At 34.1% G+C, this 20,406-nt stretch overlaps 1 protein-coding gene across 2 annotated transcripts in view; it reads right to left on the bottom strand.

The window, feature by feature from the left end:
• Positions 1 to 20,406, bottom strand: part of LOC145278331 (cysteine-rich venom protein Mr30-like) — a 63,636-nt gene that overhangs the window by 4,670 nt on the left and 38,560 nt on the right. For both annotated transcript variants that reach the window (XM_080130623.1, XM_080130622.1), the window contains exons 3-7: positions 20,369 to 20,406; positions 17,984 to 18,123; positions 12,353 to 12,438; positions 10,976 to 11,061; positions 1,655 to 1,753 (exon numbers count right to left, since the gene is read on the bottom strand). The exon at positions 20,369 to 20,406 is cut by the window's right edge and continues 47 nt beyond it. In XM_080130623.1, the coding sequence (XP_079986749.1) occupies positions 1,655 to 1,753; positions 10,976 to 11,061; positions 12,353 to 12,438; positions 17,984 to 18,123; positions 20,369 to 20,406 (449 nt within the window). The remainder of the gene's footprint in view (positions 1 to 1,654; positions 1,754 to 10,975; positions 11,062 to 12,352; positions 12,439 to 17,983; positions 18,124 to 20,368) is intronic.

Here is a 20,406-nt window from a genome sequence, read left to right as displayed (position 1 = left end):
AGCAAGGACATTTATGTGTGAGAGAAAATAAGTCCTTGTTTATAACTGTTACAATATATTTATCATTGAGTTTGTATTATATTTCAAATTTTATTGAATATGTTTTGAATATATAAAATTGTACTTTATTAATAAATAAAAGTATTGAGCTGGTGTTAACTACAGTATTGACACAGTTCATCAGTGTATCTACCCATTTTTTAAAAATCTATAATTTACTGTCATCCTATGCTGACTACGGTTATTTTAGAAATATTAATGGTCCAGTTATGTTTGAAGACAAGACGACAGTGCAAAAAAAAAAAAAAAAAAAGGTTAGTGTTAGGACGATTAATCAAAATCAGGAATCAGAAAAATCGGAACTTTTTGGAGCATCGGTATCGGAATCAGTATTAGAATCGTAAAAATTTGTGCCAAAAATGATTCCTTTAATAATTTTTTTTATATTTGATTTCGTTTAAAACAAAATTTTCCACTGCTTGTAGTAATAATGAAATAATAAATATTTATTGATTTTAAATTACCAGTAAAACTAAAATCTATAGATCCCCGCCCCCTACCACGAGTGTTTTTACGTTCACATTTAACATGTGTCTTTACGGTAATCGGACAAAATAACAACTTTAAACTTCAATACTTAGAGATGTATAAAGAATTGGAATTGGTAATGGTATCAGAATCAGGAAAAATATTGGAATCGTCCCATCACTATTAATGATACTGAAGTCAGATCATTGATTGGTTTTAAAACGGCAAATCTCTTTCAGGCCGGTCATAAAAAAGTATATGAGTTAATCCGGTAGAGTACTATCCCCTTGCAACGTATATGGTTAAACATTTCCAGCTTGAAAGAGATAAAGGATCAAGAAATACATATTATGTTGATGCCTTTGGGCTGAGATTCGAGTGTAGTATCTGTTCTGGTGTAGTGAAGCCAAGACTACTATTTCTCCATTACATGTCTCTTTCTCTCTACTCTTCCCTTTCCCCCTTCCTTCCTTCCTTCCTTCCTTCCTTCCTCCTGTTGTCAAAAATGTGACCAGAGGTTGTAACCAATCAGGACGGAGAACAGTTCTGGTGGAAAAGACAAAAAGAGATACAAAAAGTGTTGGAAGCAAAAAGACGAAGACGCAAACTTTCTATAACCCGATACCACTTGTACGCTGAAATGAATATAAAACCGTTTCGTTTGGAAATTCCTTTGTTTCTTTATTATTATTCCCAGGTCGGTTTCTACTCCCGTCTTATTAATTTCGACGACTCCCCAAAAGAGGGACCCGCCGAAATGGTGACCTACCCATCAAGAATTACATTATGGTAACCGCCATACTGGTACTGCACTCAAATTGATTTGTCCTTGGTAAATTTAAGGGAAATACTTCTATACTAAAGCAATTTTTATTTTTGCTGACTTTTGAGGAGCTGGGTTTCCCCCACATTAAAAACGACCTTGTGTCACATTTTGCTTTCACAGGGAAGTAAATAAATACCGATAACAAGCTGCATTGTCTGAATCAGTTTCGACTACATCAAAGAAGGCTGCCAGTTTTGATTTTCGTTTGCCCCTCCAACTTTAACCCACGTGTGTTCAGAATGGATGATTAAATTTAAACCTGAATCATATGCGGTTAAATTTTACAAAAATTTTACTCACGAGTTTCGCAATTCTCTCCAGAAAACCTCGCTAAGCATTCACATTTGCATGTGTTTGGGTGGATTTTGCCATTATTCAAGCACAACTTTCCTTTACAATCTGAACGAAGGAAAAAAAAAAAAAAAAAAAACATTTATAGCAACACATTTCAGGTTTTGGAAATATCAGAAAAATCAGGGGTATGAAAGTAAATTAAACTAAACATAGCCCATATTATGATCCCTTACACTTAAAAGATGTTCCCAAATTCATAGTGATCGGTTAACTAATTTAGGAATGTACCCTGTAGATACATATATGTAAACATGTAAATTTTGGAATATAGGTGCTTGATGTAAGGGCGGGTAATGTAAGCTATATTTAGTTTGATTTAGTTTTATGCAAAGGTGGCAAAGAGCATAGGTCAAAAGCCCTTTGTAAGAATTCAGATTGTAAAATTTTAACAATAGTCATTAGGCATCAATTAATAAATATTCCCGAAATTTCAATTTCTTTGGCATATTTCAAAGGGTTATTAAGAGAACATAATATGAGCACAATCTCCCATAAGAAAAAATATAAATATTTCGGATTTGTATGAAATTAATACAATTACAGGGGGGAACGATAAAAGTGTCACCTTAAAGAAAACAACACTACAGCTTTATTTTAAAACTTTTATTGAAAAAATTCAATTCAGTAACTTGATTATGTAGTAAAGCTGACATCTACTCAATGTAGCTGCCTTCAGCCTCAATCACTGCTTCAATACAGGTCCAGAATTGGGAGCATGCCTTTTCCACAAGCGCTGGCAGGAGCTTGGCAAGTACTCGGATGGCAGCAATTAGGACTGGCTTTTTTGTTCGGGGGGGTTATGTTGGTTCTCAACGTATGACCAAATGAAGTAGTCCAACAGGTAGGGGAGGAGGGGAGCCAGTGAGAGAAGGGTACAAAGTCGTAGCACTCCTTCTGAAGCGAAGCCTGGGTCTCTTTGGACTTGTGGGCTGGCGCAGAGTCCTGCTGCCACATCCCAGGGTCTGTCAGCAGCCACCTGATTGCACTAAGGGATCACCACACACTGTAGCACATCCAGGTACACTTTGGTGTTGACTTTCAAGCTGACTTCAAAGATGTGAGGTGACATGATGTGGCCCTCACTTGAAACCACTCCAAAGACCATAATCGTGGCCGGAAACATTGTTTTCATCACCCTGGGCACGTCCCTGTTATCCGGATTTGCATTTTGAGGGTGCTGGCAATGGTCCTGTTGTCATAACTTGGATCAGTAGAGAGCATGAGTTGTACACCGACAAATCTCCGATCTCGCTCGTTGAACATTGTGTCACTTTCAGACATGATAGAAAGCTCCTATCACTCTTGGGATTTGTACACAACTGGCTAGTAGATGGTCTGCAACAAAGATAGAAAACCGTATATCATCAAACGGAAATGGAATCATGTCGTTTTTCCTTGGGCAACAATTTTATCGTTCCACCCTGTACAATGAAATTGCTTCATGGATTACAATTTCATTAACTGATTGACTAGTTAATTAGTTAATTGCTTGATTTTTTTCTTGTATTTGTTATTCTGTTGAAAATGCCTTTTTGTTCACAAAAGCCAGGAACCACATCAAAAATTGGTGACCCGGTGTGGGGCACACACTCACAACCTTCTGAAAACAAAGTAATGTAAAAAAGAGACGAAAACCAACAAATAAATAACTAATTTAGCTGAGGAAATAAAAAAAAAAGATTAAGAAAAACTTCATAATGCAATTTTTTTTTTTCAGATTTGTTTGCGATTATAACAAACTTTAACCATTGAAAAAAAAAAACATTTAAAATTAAATTATACAGCTAATCAGTAACATTTTAGTGATTTCACTTGACAGTGCCGCCGTCATATTTTCAGTTGCCCATGTTTCTGATTTTCATTAAGGCTACTATTTTTCATATCTGTTCAGTTCTTTCAACTAAACAATTTGCAAAATTACCATATCTTCATTTTTTTTTATTATTAAACAGAAAAACGGTTCCCTTTTTTTCCAACTATGCTTATGTGGACAACAGAATTTTTATGACTATTTGGTACTTTTTATATGACAATTTACAAACAAATACTGGAGCATTATTATTATTGTTGTTGTTGTTGTTGTTGTTGTTAGTTGTATTAGTAGTATTAGTAGAATTATTATTATTAGTAGTAGTATTGTTAGTATTTTCCATTGACTTTCATCAAGTGGCAGTAACCACCTTAAATGAGCAATGAACACCAGATGACAGTGCCCGCCAATGGATGACAGTGCCCAACATTTGAAGACACGCAATGTGCCCGTCAGTACCCACCCCTATCAAGAAATGACATTAACCACAGTCGATTTAATCTATGCCAGTGATCAACAGTGTATACAAGTGCCCGACTGCTGAAAACAGACAATTTCAGCTAGGAGCATTTCAATGGAGGCTGACACTGATCATGGCTGTCAATGAGTTCCACCTGCAAAGGCAACCAGTGCCCACCAGTGAATGCCAGAACTCGCAAGCAATCGCCCCAAACCAGCACTAATTGCCAGTAACCACCAGATTTTCCAGGGTTAGCAGTGGCCCCAACTAACAACCGTAGTTTAATTTGTTTTCAGAGTTGGTTCTTTACCAAATCTGTTCTGGTTTTGTATCATACTTCCACCGGGCTAGGCTGGTACGTGGGTCCTGCTAGTTTTATTTTAGATTGCTTTGTGCGTTTTATGGAAGTTGATCTAACTTATTTGTATATTTTGTACTTGTTGTTTATTCATTTTATTTATCTACTAGCAGGGGTACCCGGCGTTTGCCGGGTGTTTGTAGGTGTGTGTGTGTGTGTGTAAGTGGTGGGGGTGGGGGTAAAGTAAAGAATAAGTGAAGTAATAACCCTGCTTCAATAGGGCTGGTCGATTTTGGAACCCTGGTGAGGCAATGGTGATGATAGTTGGGGTTTGACATAGAAAAGACCTACACAAAATATTTTTTTCAAAATCGTTATCGTCCCTTGAGGAAATGACTTTAAAAGTTGAAAAATTGAAGCTATTAAAAGTTTTTCAGTGAATTGTTAAGAACCTCCCATCATCAAAACAAGCTGCACTGTTAAGAAAATGGAATCATTATTTAGAATATATTTTAAACTACATTTTTAAATAAAATGAGTGAGGATAATGAATTAATAAAATAAATATTAAGTGTAAAGGCAAAATTATGTTTTTTAAAATAATAACGACCAAAGTTCACTTTTTCATTTCAGGAACTTTTGAGGGGGTGGAAACATTTTTTATTTCACTGCTGCAAAACACGCTCGTTATTGATATTAAAAATTAACGTTTGTTTATTATTTAATTTGAAAACATTACAATTTAGGCTTAATTATTTCCAAAGGAAAAACGAAAAAGACTTGTTTAAAATATATATTATTATATTTCAAGTGTCTGCAGGGAATTTAAACATATTTGTTTTATATTTTTTAATTTATTTATTGATTAGGTTGGTGCAAAAATAATGGCATTTCTTTACGTTTAAACGAACGTCAAAAACATTATTTTTTCCCCAACCTAATATTTCACATCAAATTCTATTTGAAATTTTTATTCAAATATGGTAATACTCCAGTTTTATATTTAAAAAAAAAAAATAGTCCATACAATTTTATTCTACACATTATTTATGAAACATAACCACGTAAATCTTCAAGTTTTTCTACTTAATAAAAAAATACTTTGCAGAAAATTAGTGTCAAATTTTTATTTCTTTTATTTTCAGGGAGTAATTGTTTTTAAGCAGTATTTTTCTTCTAAAATTATAGTTTTAAAATCAGATAACACACAAAGATTAATACGAGTAAATAAGGAAACTGCTTTAAAGGTTTTCCTTATTTGTGCATCTATGTTATTGTGCTAAAATAACTTTATTATTTAGAAAACCATTCTTAACATGGGAAAGATAGAAGGTTGCATTGTAACTATTCTGTACTTTCACCTAAAAATTTAATAAACAAAAATTTCCTAAAAATTAAATTTAACTTGAAAATAATATTAAAAATAGCATGGTACCATAGATGCATAAGCACTGGTCTTTCAAACTCTAAACACTCGTTTAAAATGGCACAGCTACAGCAAGAATGAATCTCTTTATGAGTAAATTCATGTTATCGAAGGAGGAGCTAAAGTCTGCTAAAAATGTCTAAACTAAACACTACTATGCCTCTGATTTGGTTTTGTCCTCTCTCTTCAATACATCTTATGCAACTCTACAAAGTTTTTCATTATTTCTTATAACTAGCGCTTATTTTTTTTACACATAAAATTGGAAGATAGCCTAAAACAGTTTCCTTCAGTTATAATCCATTTATTTATTTTACTTTTCAGATTAAAATGTCAATAAAAGCACAAAGTTCAGTTTTAACCCGTGGTTCACAAAATTTGCTGGTCTACCTTGTCGTTTGGATGAAACAGCACCTTTAACTTCATGACAAGTCATCCAGTTTATTTATTTCCTTGAAAACAGTTATCCTCACTTAAAAAATAGTGGGATTTCTATGTTAATTGCTAAGGAATTAATTAGTATTTGGCAAGTAGCTAATCCACAATTGCCCTTGTTAGGGGGGTGTTATAAGGACAGAATGTCAATATATTTTGCTATAAGAGGGCCAAACAGATTGACAGGAAATCCTTGCAGCAACCAAAATGAAAAAAATGAAGGAACTGCAAGACAGATTGTTTGATATATTTTCTTGTAGCTGACTTGAGATGTAATGAATTTGTAGTAAAGTGCAAGACAGGAAATTATCAAAAAGGTACATTGTCTGCACTTGTCCTGCTAACAAGGAGGTAAAATTAATTCTATAGATTCACCTGCAATTATGTTCCTTTTTTGTGTGGAAAATAAAATAATATATTGGTATTTTTTGCAATTTTCAGGTTCCACTAGAAGAACTGCCATTTAGAGCAATTTTTAAATTAATTGATGGAACAAGAAAAAGCCTAACAGCATTTACTGGTCCTTTGGGGAAACTTTGTATAAATAATTATCAAGATTTGCCTCAAGTAAAATTCTAAACAAATAGTGTCCCTCCTGATCATCATTATCTGACAGCAGAAGAAATATATAATTTAAGTGTGAAGTCCAGAGTTTACTTTTTGAGTATTTCTCGAGAAGTTAAACTAAGATATGCAGCTTAGAAAATTGGGCCCTTGCATCAAGCAAGATGGCTAACATAAGCCACAAAGTTCATGTTTCAAGGTTTGTGTTTATGGACCAGAGGTGTCTATCCTCAAACACTATCATAAATTAAACATTCTGGTCAATTTTATCATCCAAGTGTATGCAGTTAGTTGGTTTGAGATCAAAACCGACAATAATTTTTTTAACCAACAACTGTATATTTTAATATGATTCAGAGAACAAAACAGTTAACTGAAATCCAAATTACTGTTTTAAACAGTTCCAAATATAGTGCTTTTGCACTACTTCCGGAATATATCATAATATCGATGATAAACTCAGATGAATTGGATGTGAGAGAAGAGGGCATTCAAACGATTTTGTCCATTAGGTAAATAAATATTTATCCATTAAATTTTATTAGTTTTCTCAATTTACCCAAACAATAGTCAGTTTTATTCATATTTCATCACTAAAATATAAAAAATAAGTGTTTTCAAATAATTGTTTTTTGTGTTGTTTTTTCCAGAAATTGTGAACAACTCAAAAAAAAAAAAAAAAAAAAACTGAAAAAGATTACTGCTATCAATTTTGCAGCCAAACACTGGTCAAATTTGATTTTTCTAAAAAGAAAGTTGTATATGGGCAGGAAGCAAGACATAGATACATTATTATAAAGTCATTGTGCCAGCAAATTAGACCTTCATTTTTCTTGAAAAGAAATTATATAGAACAATTTAGTTCTATTATAACAGTTTATATTATTGTGTTTAATAAAAAAAATTAAAATACATGGTTCTGTAACTTGTATCAAGTTACAGAATTACAATATTGTGTAATACATCTCCACATATCTTTTAAGATTGTGAAATTTAAAAGACTTAGTTGCTAATTAGCTTTTTTTACAATTTTTGTTTGATTAATGCAGTAAAAATTGAGATATTTTGCTAGTTGTGATTCATAATTAAAATTATAATTTATGTATTTATTTTTCTTTCAATATATTTCATATAAATATATCAATTTTAATTGAATTTTTTATAAAAATAGTGAAATTTCAAAGTCAGTGTTGTGTAAAATGCACTAAAAATGAAGGATTTCTCACGATTTTTAAAATGAAATGCTCAATTTTCTGTTCAAGGTAGGAATCTAATTTTTGGTATCTGTTCTTATCACATCAAATTCCAACTATCATCATCAATGTCATGTTGATTTTCTGAAAATAGTTGCAAATCGACCTGCCCTACTGTTTCAATAATAATAATAAAAAAAAAAAACGACGTGTAACTACCAAAAAAAAATTGGACAAACGAAAACAAAAAAAAAACATCAAACAAAACGAAATAAAATGGAAATGATGTATTATATGTTTATTTAAAAAAAAAAATGGAAAGAATCCTTGTTTTTTTGTTTAGTGTATAAATGTTGGTAAATAAATGGTAATTAAACAATGTAAAAGTAAACGTGGTGCGTTTCACCCAATAGGAAGCATTGAACGGAAAGGCACAATGAAATTCTATTCCAGTTTTTTTAAGCAACTACGAAGTACAGAAAACTGAAACCGGTGTTCATTCGTAAATGTCCCTTGTGAACAATCATGCAACGGTGTAAATGGGTGGCGGGGGAAGGAGGAATTTATTAGAGAGAAAAGATTTTACTACTTCCATTGATCTTAACCGATTTTGGCAGTGAACTTTCAACAGAAAATATATAAGAATCTACGATTAGCGAGGTAATAGAGAGGTAATATGCCTATAACACACCTCAGATATTGTGCTGCAGTTTGTGCATATTACATTTGCATGAAATATCCTGATTTTTAATCCTATTAAGGTCAAAAGCACAGGGGAAAAATGATTTCATTTTATATATAGAAAAAGAAGAGAAGAAGAAGAAGAAAGAAGAAGAAGAAGAAGAAGAAGAAGAAAGAAGAGAGAGAAGAGAAGATTTAGTTATTGCATTCTATGTATTTATATATTATTATTATTAACAATAACAATAATAATTTATCTATTTAGTTATTGTATTCTATGTATTTGTATATTATTATTATTATTATTATTAATATTAATAATAATTTATTTATTGTATTCTATGTATTTATATATTATTATTATTATTATTATTATTATTATTATTATTATTATTAACAATAATTTATTTATTTAGTTATTCAATTCTGTGTACAGTGAACTTTATTTGCATTTATTTGTATCTATTCAATGTTTTTAAATGTTCCTTTATTCATTTTCTTTATTTATTTTATTTTTGCTTATTTATTACTCGTATATATGTGTTCCCCTTATTTGTGCTATTTAGTTGTCTGTGCAAATGTTGGTCTGCATTCGGCTTCTGTTGTTTTTCTTTTTTTACCCTTTGAAAGTTTCATTTGATGTTAGAATATTTGTCTGTTTGTTGTTATTGATTTCATTGGTTTATGTCGTTTTTAAAGTTCTTTGTTTATTATTTATTTGTTGCTTATTTATTTAGTTTTCATTTGATTTAATTAATTTATTTTTTAGGTTTTAAGCAGGTGTGTGTATTAAATTAGAAACGTGGATCTCAATTCATGTCGGCGATTTATTTTAGGTTGCATTTTAACAAAATAGATTCTTTGAAAAAAAAATGGTACTTGTTATGACAGAGTTGACAAATCGCTGTTTTAAATATGTAGTTTTAAGCAAAAACAACAGTACTTAATTAATTGTCATGTTGAAAATAGTAATATATCCAAAAATTACGAAAATTCACCAAGTATTAAATAATGTATAGTTAAAAGTAATTATTATGGAAAATTTGGGGAAACTGCAACTGCATTTTTCCTATATTGAACACTTTGAAGATTGTGAATACAAGAGACATACTTATCTCCCTTTTCACTACTTTAATGGTGACGCTTTGTTTTAGCCTGTCGCGGTATGTATCAGACCACCGCTTCCACTCAAGCAAAAACAAACAATGGCTAGCTTTGACAGAAACAGCCATCTAACCCACACGGTGTGGGCATGTGTGATGACAGACTTTCCTTTTGTCTTAACTGCAAACAAAGGAAAAAAAAACATAAAACTTTACTTTTCTCAAATAAACAATTGCAATAGACTTTTGATTTCAAGCTGAACTTAACATAAACACAATCAATATACATCTAAAATTCTTTTGATTGTGACAAGTTCGATTGGGAATTAATTGTAATCATTTATTCATTTACCAAAAGCGCGTCTGTTATATCAACACTTTTCATGAAGACAGCGCTAAGTTGCTTATTCGTGTTTTCTTTTTTTTTTTTTCTCAAAGATTTAATATCTCAAAGTATTTCTTCAGATGCTGCACTTCAATTTCTTGTTCTCTGTCAGTAGAGGAGAAATCCTTCACGACTGAGACAATTTTTATTTTTGCTCCTTTTCTCCACGTTAAAAAACGACCCTGGTGTCTAACTCTGTCCCGTGGGGAGGCATTGTAAATAGGAACAAGTCCCATGTCGAGAGAACGTTTTCACACTGTACCAGATTAGATTTTCAATTTAAATTGTGTGATGCCAGAATTACCGTAGCAGAGCTCACAGCTTCCTTTACAAACCGAAGTGAAACAGGCGGTCCAACTAGACGGGGTTGGGAGGGTCCTACTACCGACTTTTGTATTTTTTCTTCCCCTCGGCCCTCGACACAAATGAATTATTGTATCATCATTATTGTTATATTTTTTTGTTTTTACACGTTAATAAAAAATGTTTTAAACAATTGGGTTCTAAGTAGGACGTCCCCCAGTACGAAAGGGTGAATGCGGTATTATGGTGAAAGAAGATACTAGCTAAGAGAAACTTTTGTTTTAGTTCTGGAGTGACAAGGATGACCAATGAACTCCCCCCCCCCTTTTTCAGTTGGTCTTGTGCCTCAGTTTTTTGTTCAGTTGGAACTTACTTTGTAATTTTAGCTTGAATAAAGAATTTATTATCTAAAAGTGTATTCTGCATTACAGAATTTAAATTTAAAAACAGGCAAAAGTTATTATAACATAGTCGTTACATGTTCCTTCCTGGAACAATAACTCTACGAGAAGCAAACACATTTATGAGTCAGGATAAGTCATCTGCTGCACGAACGGTGTCGCTAAATAAACATATAAAACAATCTTGCAGCAAACGCTTGATATTTACCACAGAGTCCATTGACGCAGGTGTCTGGACAGTCGCCGCAGGGTTTTCCAGTTTTGTAAGGAGTTTTAAAGGCATAATTCATCTGCCTGCAAATTCATAAAAAAAAAAACAAAAAAAAAAACGTATAACGTTATTAAACAAATAAGTCAGGTCAGGAATATATCATACTAGACTTTTTAGCCCATTAAAAACAGGCAAAAGTTATTATAACATAGTCGTTACATGTTAACACTAGGGACCCACACGTTGTATGAAGACAGTCGCAAGGAAACAAAGACAGGAAAAGAATTTGACTCACTGAAACAACAGACATTTATTTACAGGTACTTTCAAAAGTATTCTCGTACTCCAATGTACTTAATATTAACCAGACTTTGCCGTGTTCAACATGTAGTACTCTGTCTTTGTCCGGCCATTTCGCTCTTGAGCCACATATGCAACACGTCTATTTCATTCCTTCTCGGGCCACGTTTTTCTTTTTAATAATCTTTTTATTTCCTTCTTTCTAGCTGTGACGTCACCTTACACACAGCTCAGTCATTTGCATACGTTGGCTGTTGTACAGTTACTGCTGCTTCCATGTGCACGTCTTTGCTCGGTTACATTATAACTTGTTGATTTAGAATGAGTGCTTTATGTGAAACTTCTAGAGAAAATGTTGTATTGTGGTGAGTTATCTCTATTAATCTGTAAAGGCGCATTGGTGAAATATCATAATACTTATTATGACAGTGGTTCATTTTTATGTCCTTTTGTTGGTGTTGTAAGTCCAATATTTCGCTAAAAATAGCTTCATCAAGGAAGTTAGTCAGTTTGTAGGGTTTTTTTTGTTTTTTTTTTTCTTCATTTTGTTGTTATGGAGGAGGTAAGTCCTGGAGAAGAAATTTAAAAGTATGAGCTGTACATTTTTGACGTGTGCGTTCGCTCCAGTTTCGCAAACTGTGTCAATTTGTGTCCCCGTATCTGTCCGTCTCTCTGACTGTCTGCTTATTGCTTTGTTTCTCTCCTCTTTTTATTGATATCTCTTCGACCTATTAACCTATTTCCACGCCAGCTTGTTATTGCACTTTTGCTGGTTTTCGGTCTGACCCATGACCGATTGATGCCATGGATCCAGGTCGCTACAAGTCCTGGGATTCCATTGTTTATTTTCGTTTGCCTAGATGTAGCTTAGATCACCTTTTCCTGGGACCGACCTTCTTTGATTAGCTGGAATTTCCATTGTTTATTTTCCTGCTTGCCTGGACAGTTCGCCCACACCCCTCTTAGCACTTGGATATTTATGTATCTCAGAGATCAAGTGTTAGCCCAATAAAGGTGACCTTGATTTCTGAGATCTTACACTGAAAAAAAAAGATAGAAAATGGAATAACGTACCCGCTACCATAATTACATACGTAGAAGTTGCCATTCGTGCATTGGGAAAAACCACAACCGACGCGTGATGTCTTTTCATATAAAATCTAAAAGAGAATAAATGATAAAAAAAATTAAAGATATCAATGGTGTGAGTTAAATATAGATGATGATAATGATGATAATGACGATGATGATGGACGTAAGCGTCGTTTTACTTGAACATCAACATACAGCACTTTGCCATGACTTTCATGATATATTTTATTAAGGCCCATGAGCTGAAAAATGACGTCATTGATATTACAGAAGGCTGTGTGTGCTTCTAACAACGTTTAGCAGAGCTGCAACACATAGGAAACAACGGTTTGATGGCTTTGCTACGATTTTCTCATTTTACTTCTTTTTTTTTTCATTTCCAGCGACAGTGCATAACTTAAGAATAAAAAAAATATATTTTTACAAAAAAATGTAATAATACAATTATTTTTACAAAAAAAAATGTAATAATACAATTATTTTTACAAAAAATGTAATAATACAATTATTTTTACAAAAAAATGTAATAATACAATTATTTTTACAAAAAAAATGTAATAATACAATTATTTTTACAAAAAAAAATGTAATAATACCATTATTTTTACAAAAAATGTAATAATACAATTATTTTTACAAAAAAAAATGTAATAATACAATTATTTTAACAAAAAAAATGTAATAATACAATTATTTTAACAAAAAAAATGTAATAATACAATTATTTTTACAAAAAAAAAATGCAATAATACAATTATTTTAACAAAAAAAATGTAATAATACAATTATTTTAACAAAAAAAATGTAATAATACAATTATTTTTACAAAATAAAATGTAATAATACAATTATTTTTATTAAAAAAATGTAATAATACAATTATTTTTACAAAAAATGTAATAATTCAAGTTAGTTAGAACTTCTGTGCATACGGTTAAAGAATGAAGCATTTTGGTAGGTTAGTAGAAAACACAAAAGTTTAACCAAAGCACACACACAAAGAAAAAAAGAAAAAAAAGAAAAAAAAGGAAAAGAAGAAGAAAAAAAAGAAAATGGGAAAGGAGGACACAAAAATCCAGAGAATTGAGTTTTATCATTCTTTGGATTTTTTTTTCTAGAAAAATCAGCTTCTCAATAGCGCAGCAACAAGAAAAATGATATCAAAAGAAAGAAAAACAAATATGATAGAAGAAAGTTTTTCAAAATTCTCAGTACCCGGAGGGCCCATCGGGGCTAAAGTTCACAGAACATCGGAAACTGACAGTCAATGACTTCCTCAGTCGGAAGGATTTAAGCAACTTACTCATGACGCACAGGAGACTTATTGGCCTGTACTGAGAGGGGGATGAGCGATCACCTGAATTCTTAAATACAGGGCATACTGATGAAATTTTCCAGGGAGATGGGAAACTATTCTCCTTAAGACAACGTTTAAACAGTTTTGTAAGTATGGGCGCTAGTTCAGGTTGAAGTTTTTTGAGTACTATAATTGGAATACCGTCAGGGCCAGTTGCTTTACTGGAATCAAGGTTTTTTATTAGCTTGGCAACATCACGTACAGATATACGTATATCACATAGCGTGTTTTCTAATACAGGAGGAAATATTGGGGGTTGGCGGCCTTGATCGCAAAGGGTAGAATTAGCTGCAAAGTTCTTGACAAAGAGTTTGGCTTTGTCTGATGCTGACGAGATTACCTCAGGTCCATTGATAATAGTTGGGATGGAGCACACGCTTCTGTTCAGGATTCTGTTTGCTATTTGCCAAAACTGGTGGGAACCAAGCCGCTGTTCAGCTACTTTGGACTTAACAGATTGGGCATACAACTCTCTTGCATTCTTTATTACTTTCTTACAATGGTTGCTGGCAGTCCTGAAAGCGGCTTTAGTTTTCATACATCTATTACGTTGGAAACAGTGGAAAAAGTGATTTCTGTGCGCAATGGCAGCAGCACATTCTGGAGAGAACCATGGCTGGCTGTTAGGTTTTTGCTGAAACTTTTTTGAGGGTATGAAACGGTCAATACCTACAATTAACCATTCCGTCAGGTCTAATACTATAGAGGACACATCCTTTTTAAACATGGAATGCAGAGGTAGATCAGATATAAATGTACGGAAGCTATCCCAGTCAGCCTTAGTGTATCGATATACTGTACGATGGAGAGGTACGTCTGGGGACTTATTACATTTCATTTTTATCTTAACTGATACAACAGAGTGGTCGGAAGATCCAAGAGGAGACAGAACAGAAACTGAACATATTTCAGGGCAAGTTGTGAGAAAAAGGTCTAGTAGGCTCGCATACTGGCCGTCATTGTCAGGCACACGGATGGGTTCCTGAACAATCTGAGTGAGATCATAGGCAATGGAGAAATCATGACAGAACCTCCCCTCATCATCGGTCTTGTTAGAGTGGGTCAACCATTCGACTTTGTGAACATTGAAGTCACCACATACGTGAATGTTAGCTGAAGGATAAGCAGATAGGACTTGGTCAATTTTCTCAGATATGCTTTGAAAGATAGTAACTCCGCTGTTATGGGGGCGATAGAGAGTAAATATAAATGGCGTAGTGTGAGCTAAAGCAACCCGGAAGCACATATAGGGTAAGTTAGGATCTTCCCTGGAGATGTCCCTACCACATGGAAAGTTATCCCTAATATAGGCACATATTCCATGCCCATGGCGATCTTGGGGGTCAGATTTAGAAGTTAAGTTAGAGTATCCTTTAATTGCAAACTCTTCTAGGGAAATAGCCTGTCCAATGCCAGTTTCGTGATTGCTCATCCCCCTCTCAGTACAGGCCAATAAGTCTCCTGTGCGTCATGAGTAAGTTGCTGGAATCTGTGTTAAATACAGAAGTAATCAACCATCTCAACAAAAATAACCTTCTTAGTGACACTCAATATGGTTTCTGTTCTGCTAGATCTACAGCAGATGTGCTTACAGTTATATCTCATAGGATTAGCAAATCTCTCGACGGAGGCAACCTTTCTAGGGCAATTGCTCTTGACATATCTAAGGCCTTTGATAGGGTATGGCATAAAGGTTTACTTCATAAGATCTCTAGCTATGGTATTGCTGGAAATGTCTTCTCAATTATTAAATCATTTCTTTCTGATAGGTTCATAAGAGTAGTAGTTGAGGGGCAAAAATCAGAAGCTCACAGTATTAATGCCGGTGTCCCTCAGGGATCCATCCTGGGCCCAACTCTTTTCCTGATCTACATTAATGATCTTCCAAATCACATCCTTACATCATTTGTAGACATTTATGCTGACGACACTACCATTTATGGTAGCACATCTAAGACAGTAAACGACCAAGTTCTCTCCAATTCTCTCTCCTCTGATCTTGAGCACGTAGTACAATGGGGTAAGGAGTGGCTGGTTACTTTTAATGCATCTAAAACCAAGCTTCTCTCTTTACATCATCTACATTCTGATCCACATCTGGCATCAATTGAAATGAATGGCTCTCGTCTTCAGGAGGCCTCAAGTTTTGACAAGCTTCTTGGCTTGACCATTACTCCTGATCTTAAATGGAACACGTACATCAAATCTGTTGCCAAGGCCGCTGGAAAAATGGTGGGATCTTTCTATCGATCCGGTAGATATCTCACTGCTGATGCAATTCTCTATCTATATAAGAGCCAGGTACGTCCAAGGATGGAGTACTGTTGCATCATCTGGGCAGGAGCTGCTAGAAAAGACTTGTCCTGCCTTGATAGAGTTCAAAATAGACTTCGTAGCCTCGTAGGAGATGTCCTTTTCTCTTCCCTGCAACCTCTATCTCACAGAAGAGATGTTGCGAGTTTGTCTCTGATGTATCGTTATTTTCATGGAAAGTGCTCGACTGAGCTTCAATCTATGGTCCTCCCTTGCCAAACTTTTACAAGAAACACTTGTCTAGCTGAAAACACTATCAATAATTTCCCCCACTCTTTATCTGTGCCTAAACCTAAACTTGTTAACAAATTTACTGAATTTTCATTACTAACGATTACTATATTGTCCAATTTCTACTGTACACTCTTTAACCCTTATCCTTGAGTGGCCTCTTGGCCTTGATAATGTGGTGATGCCTATGTAAAAAAAAAAAAAAAAGTATAGATATAAGGAGGAATCAACAACATGTGGATCGACCGTATTGCATAAATGTTCAAAGTCATTTAAATTCGATTAACAAACATCGAATATAATACAAGATTTTCTTTTGTTTTTAAAAGAGAGAAATTTTAAAGAAATATAGAACGCGGGGCAACGAGACACCAACCTGTTTCATTGAGTAAGTCCACGTGGGGGACATTAATCCATATGTATATAGTTCATAGGAAGTATGAGTCCATATACGTCTTTGAGTAAGTTTGGTTCACAATATAAAATCGGTTCAACGAAATTCTTGGTTCAAAACAAAATAAATAAAAAAAATCCGACGATCTTGCATGTTCGGTGGTCCTGGTCCTCACAAGGAGACGCGTTTATCAGTTCAGGTCGCAAAGAATTCATTCCTTTAATTCCATTCGGATTGAAATATTGTTCCATCTCTCTCTCCCTCCTCTTTTCGTGTTCTCTGTACTCCCAATTGATGGCCTTGTACCATCCAGTTAGGTATTCGCCCTCTTCACGATTACATAAATGGTTGTTCTGTTTTAACCATGATGTCATTAGTTCCGCACGGAGTTTTTTTTTTTTTTTTTTTTTTTTCGTCTCTTTCATTCTCACACTCGTCCTTCAGCTTCCAGGATTCCATGACAACAGAAAAGTGTCTCTTCCAGACAGCCGGTGTCATTGTTCATGGCGTGTGTGTGTATGTGTGTGTGGGGAGGGGTGCTCACCTACACACACACACGTCAACCAAACAAATAAAGTCGCTGATTGGCTAATACCGAGGGCACGTTTTAATTTCCTTTTAGCTTATGTGATGAAATTGCCTTGTCTTATGGGGGGGGGGGCGCTGTTTTGTGGATCTCTTGGCGTTGATCATCAAAAGAATGTCACAATATAAAATTGATGAGATGAGATTTTTAAATATTTCTTAAGGAACGCTGCATTATTCTAGCAAATTCGAAACTTGAAATATTGAATTTCAAGTGAAACCAATGATATCTTGTCATGTCACAGTAATGAAAATATCCAAAAACTATGAAAACTGACCACATGTTCTTTTTTTTTTTTTTTGCTGTGCACTTTACTCCCTTTACTTCTTCTGACCACATGTTCTTTTTTTTTTTTTTTTTGCTGTGCACTTTACTCCCTTTACTTCTTCTGACCACGTGTTCTTTTTGTCGTGCAAGCTCGTACACACTTTCGAATTTGCATATGCGCTTTTCTTTTCAGCTGCTGCTGCTAATATCTTTGCAAGCCAACTATCTTACAGCTTCTACTGATATTTTCCCACATGCGTATACGCACTATGTTACACCTTTCCCTGATGAGTTGCTAAATGAGAATGTTGTTTTGTCCTTTCTTTTGACTGGTTTCTATTAGCTGACTGAAGGGAGACATAGAATATGATAAAATCTGAAAATATTGTGCAGTACAGCAAGGAACCACCATACTTTTTTTTCTGTCAATCAAAATTTGAAGAGAGGAAAAAAAAAAATGCTTACCTGTGTGAAATGCCCCACTTTCATCATTGAGTTTGCAATGCCATACTTGAATTTTTTCTTTTCTGAGTACCAAGATTCGACCGTTTCACTCCATGAACTGTAACCAACTGCAATATTTTGTCCAATGTGGACGCCGTAGTCTAGAAATGAACAAAAGCGTTAAGACAGACTGGTTAAATTTTTAAAGCTGATTAATAATTCTAGCTTTCTGTTTCTGGACTAAGTGTTAATCAAGTGCAATGCTTATGCCACTCTCTGAAAGGGTCAAATTTGGCATGATAACATATTTGGCATCAATCATACTTCATGTTCTTCCATATGTAAAGAAAACACATACTTTTAAATTTATTTCTTTTTTTTCCATTATGTCACGTTTCAGTGATACGATGCTATGCTAAACACGTTCCTTTCAACTGCTGGGATGATTGGTGTGCTGAATACGCATTTGGTTTTCTGCTTTATATACAATCAAAGACGAATTATGTAACTAAGTAGGACACCTCGTTAACTGAAATTGAACAGGCTTCCCCTCCCTCTAATACCAGATAACATACTCCTTTCTTGTTCATAGTTTGATTTTGGCTGTCATAGCTATCTTGTACTTCCAGAAAACCAAAAATATATCTAAATACCACTCATGTGCGATTTTAAAAATCGGATATCTTTTCTTTTCTTTTCTGGCTTCACAGGTAAATTGAACGAGATTTGAACGAGATTTGGATGATATTTGAAAAGAGTTGAAGGATGAAAATAAAAAAATTGGTTGGAAATAAAATCTTGGTTGACCTCTAGCCTTCTCCATATCTAGAATCAGATAAGTTAAATAACATTTTGAATACCTACACATCCATAACGTAGTACACACATTTACAAACGCGTTAATATGTAGACATTCCAGGAACCAATGTGTTGTAGCAGATTATATCGTAAAGAGCAAAGTAATAACTCAACTCCTTTTTTTTTTTTATAACAATTTGATACGTCCACTGGAAGAACAACGTAAGCGCTAAAAGTTGAAATTTTGAGATTTTTGTTGCAAAATGCATAAAATATCAGAGAATCTAATCATAAAAAAAAATAATTGCTAAATTCAATGTATTTATGTGAAAATAAGTGTTTGAATATTTGATATACGTCTATTGAAATGTGGATACTTAAAACCATAGATTTTCTCTAAATTCTCTACCTAATTATGTTCGATTTGGTTTGATTTTTCCAGACTTGCAAATCAATGAGCACTAGCATCATTGTTGTTCATGAAAGTTGGACATCTAAAAATTTAATTTTATAAGCCCCTTCAAATATGACTGGAAGAAAATCCAAGCAAGAAAACCGGATATTGTAATTATTAACAAGAAGGAAAAGTTGTGCCAGATTGTAGATTTTGCTGCGCCAGCAGACCAGAGTGGAAATCAAGGAGACAGAGAAGCAGAGCAAATACAAGGAACTGGCCAGAGAACTCATAGAAATATGGAAGATGAAGAAAGTCAAAATGACACCACTAATAGTAGAAGCACTAGGAACAATACCGAAAAACTTCATAAAAAGAATGGGAGAAATTGGAATTAGAGAAATTGGAATTAGAGCGATGCCTGAGAAGATACAACAGAAAACAATGATAAAAACTGCAGAAATATTAAGGAAAACCCTTGAATGCGGAAACTAATCCACATAAGCTACAGGCACAAGCTGAATATACAGAAACTGCTACAGATGTAAACCACAAAGGGATAACACGTGGAACCATCATAGCTGAAACTGCATAATTGCAAGTTAAACTCCCTGTACCTCAGCTCTTTTGTGTGTATGCGTGTGTGTATGTGTGTCCCTATGAACCAACACCACACAAAATAAGTGAGGAGGATCAAGGAGGATAGAATGGCTGAAGAGTGAAAGCACTAGCCAGACCTCCACTGGATGAGTCCAAAAAAAACTGGGACTCTGGGGAGGCTTATTACCATATACATTCCAGTGAAGACCAATGCTCACTGCCAACGAGAAATTAATGGTAAGCGGTTGCTGTGATGAGGCAAATTCAACTGTTATTGAAAGAAGTGAAGAGTACTGGAAAGCTGGGGAGACTTGCTGTTACTCAGCCAGAGAATGCCACAAGTTGTTCTCAAAGAGAAATCTATGATGATGGTCTATGTGACTACTCCTAGTGAGTAAATAATAATTAGGGCTATGACAACAGCATATTCTTTTCATTGTTTGGATTCTCGAGTATATATATCCGTTGATATCTTATATGCTTTTATATAGAGTGATGTGGTTCTTGGTTGATTAACCGTGTCTGTGTCAGATATATACTCGAGAGTCAAAACAATGAAAAGAATATGCTGTTGTCATAGTCCTATTAATAATATATTTAAACTTCATACTTACGAGGTACACGCCTATCTTTGTCGTGGAATAATCTGCAC

Source organism: Euprymna scolopes, chromosome 6 (assembly GCF_053919585.1).
Source record: "Euprymna scolopes isolate OS-2025 chromosome 6, ASM5391958v1, whole genome shotgun sequence".
NCBI classification, from domain to species: Eukaryota; Metazoa; Mollusca; class Cephalopoda; order Sepiida; family Sepiolidae; genus Euprymna; species Euprymna scolopes.
The sequence above is the reverse complement of the archived record's forward strand: the minus strand, read 5'-3'. Positions and strand labels throughout refer to the sequence as shown.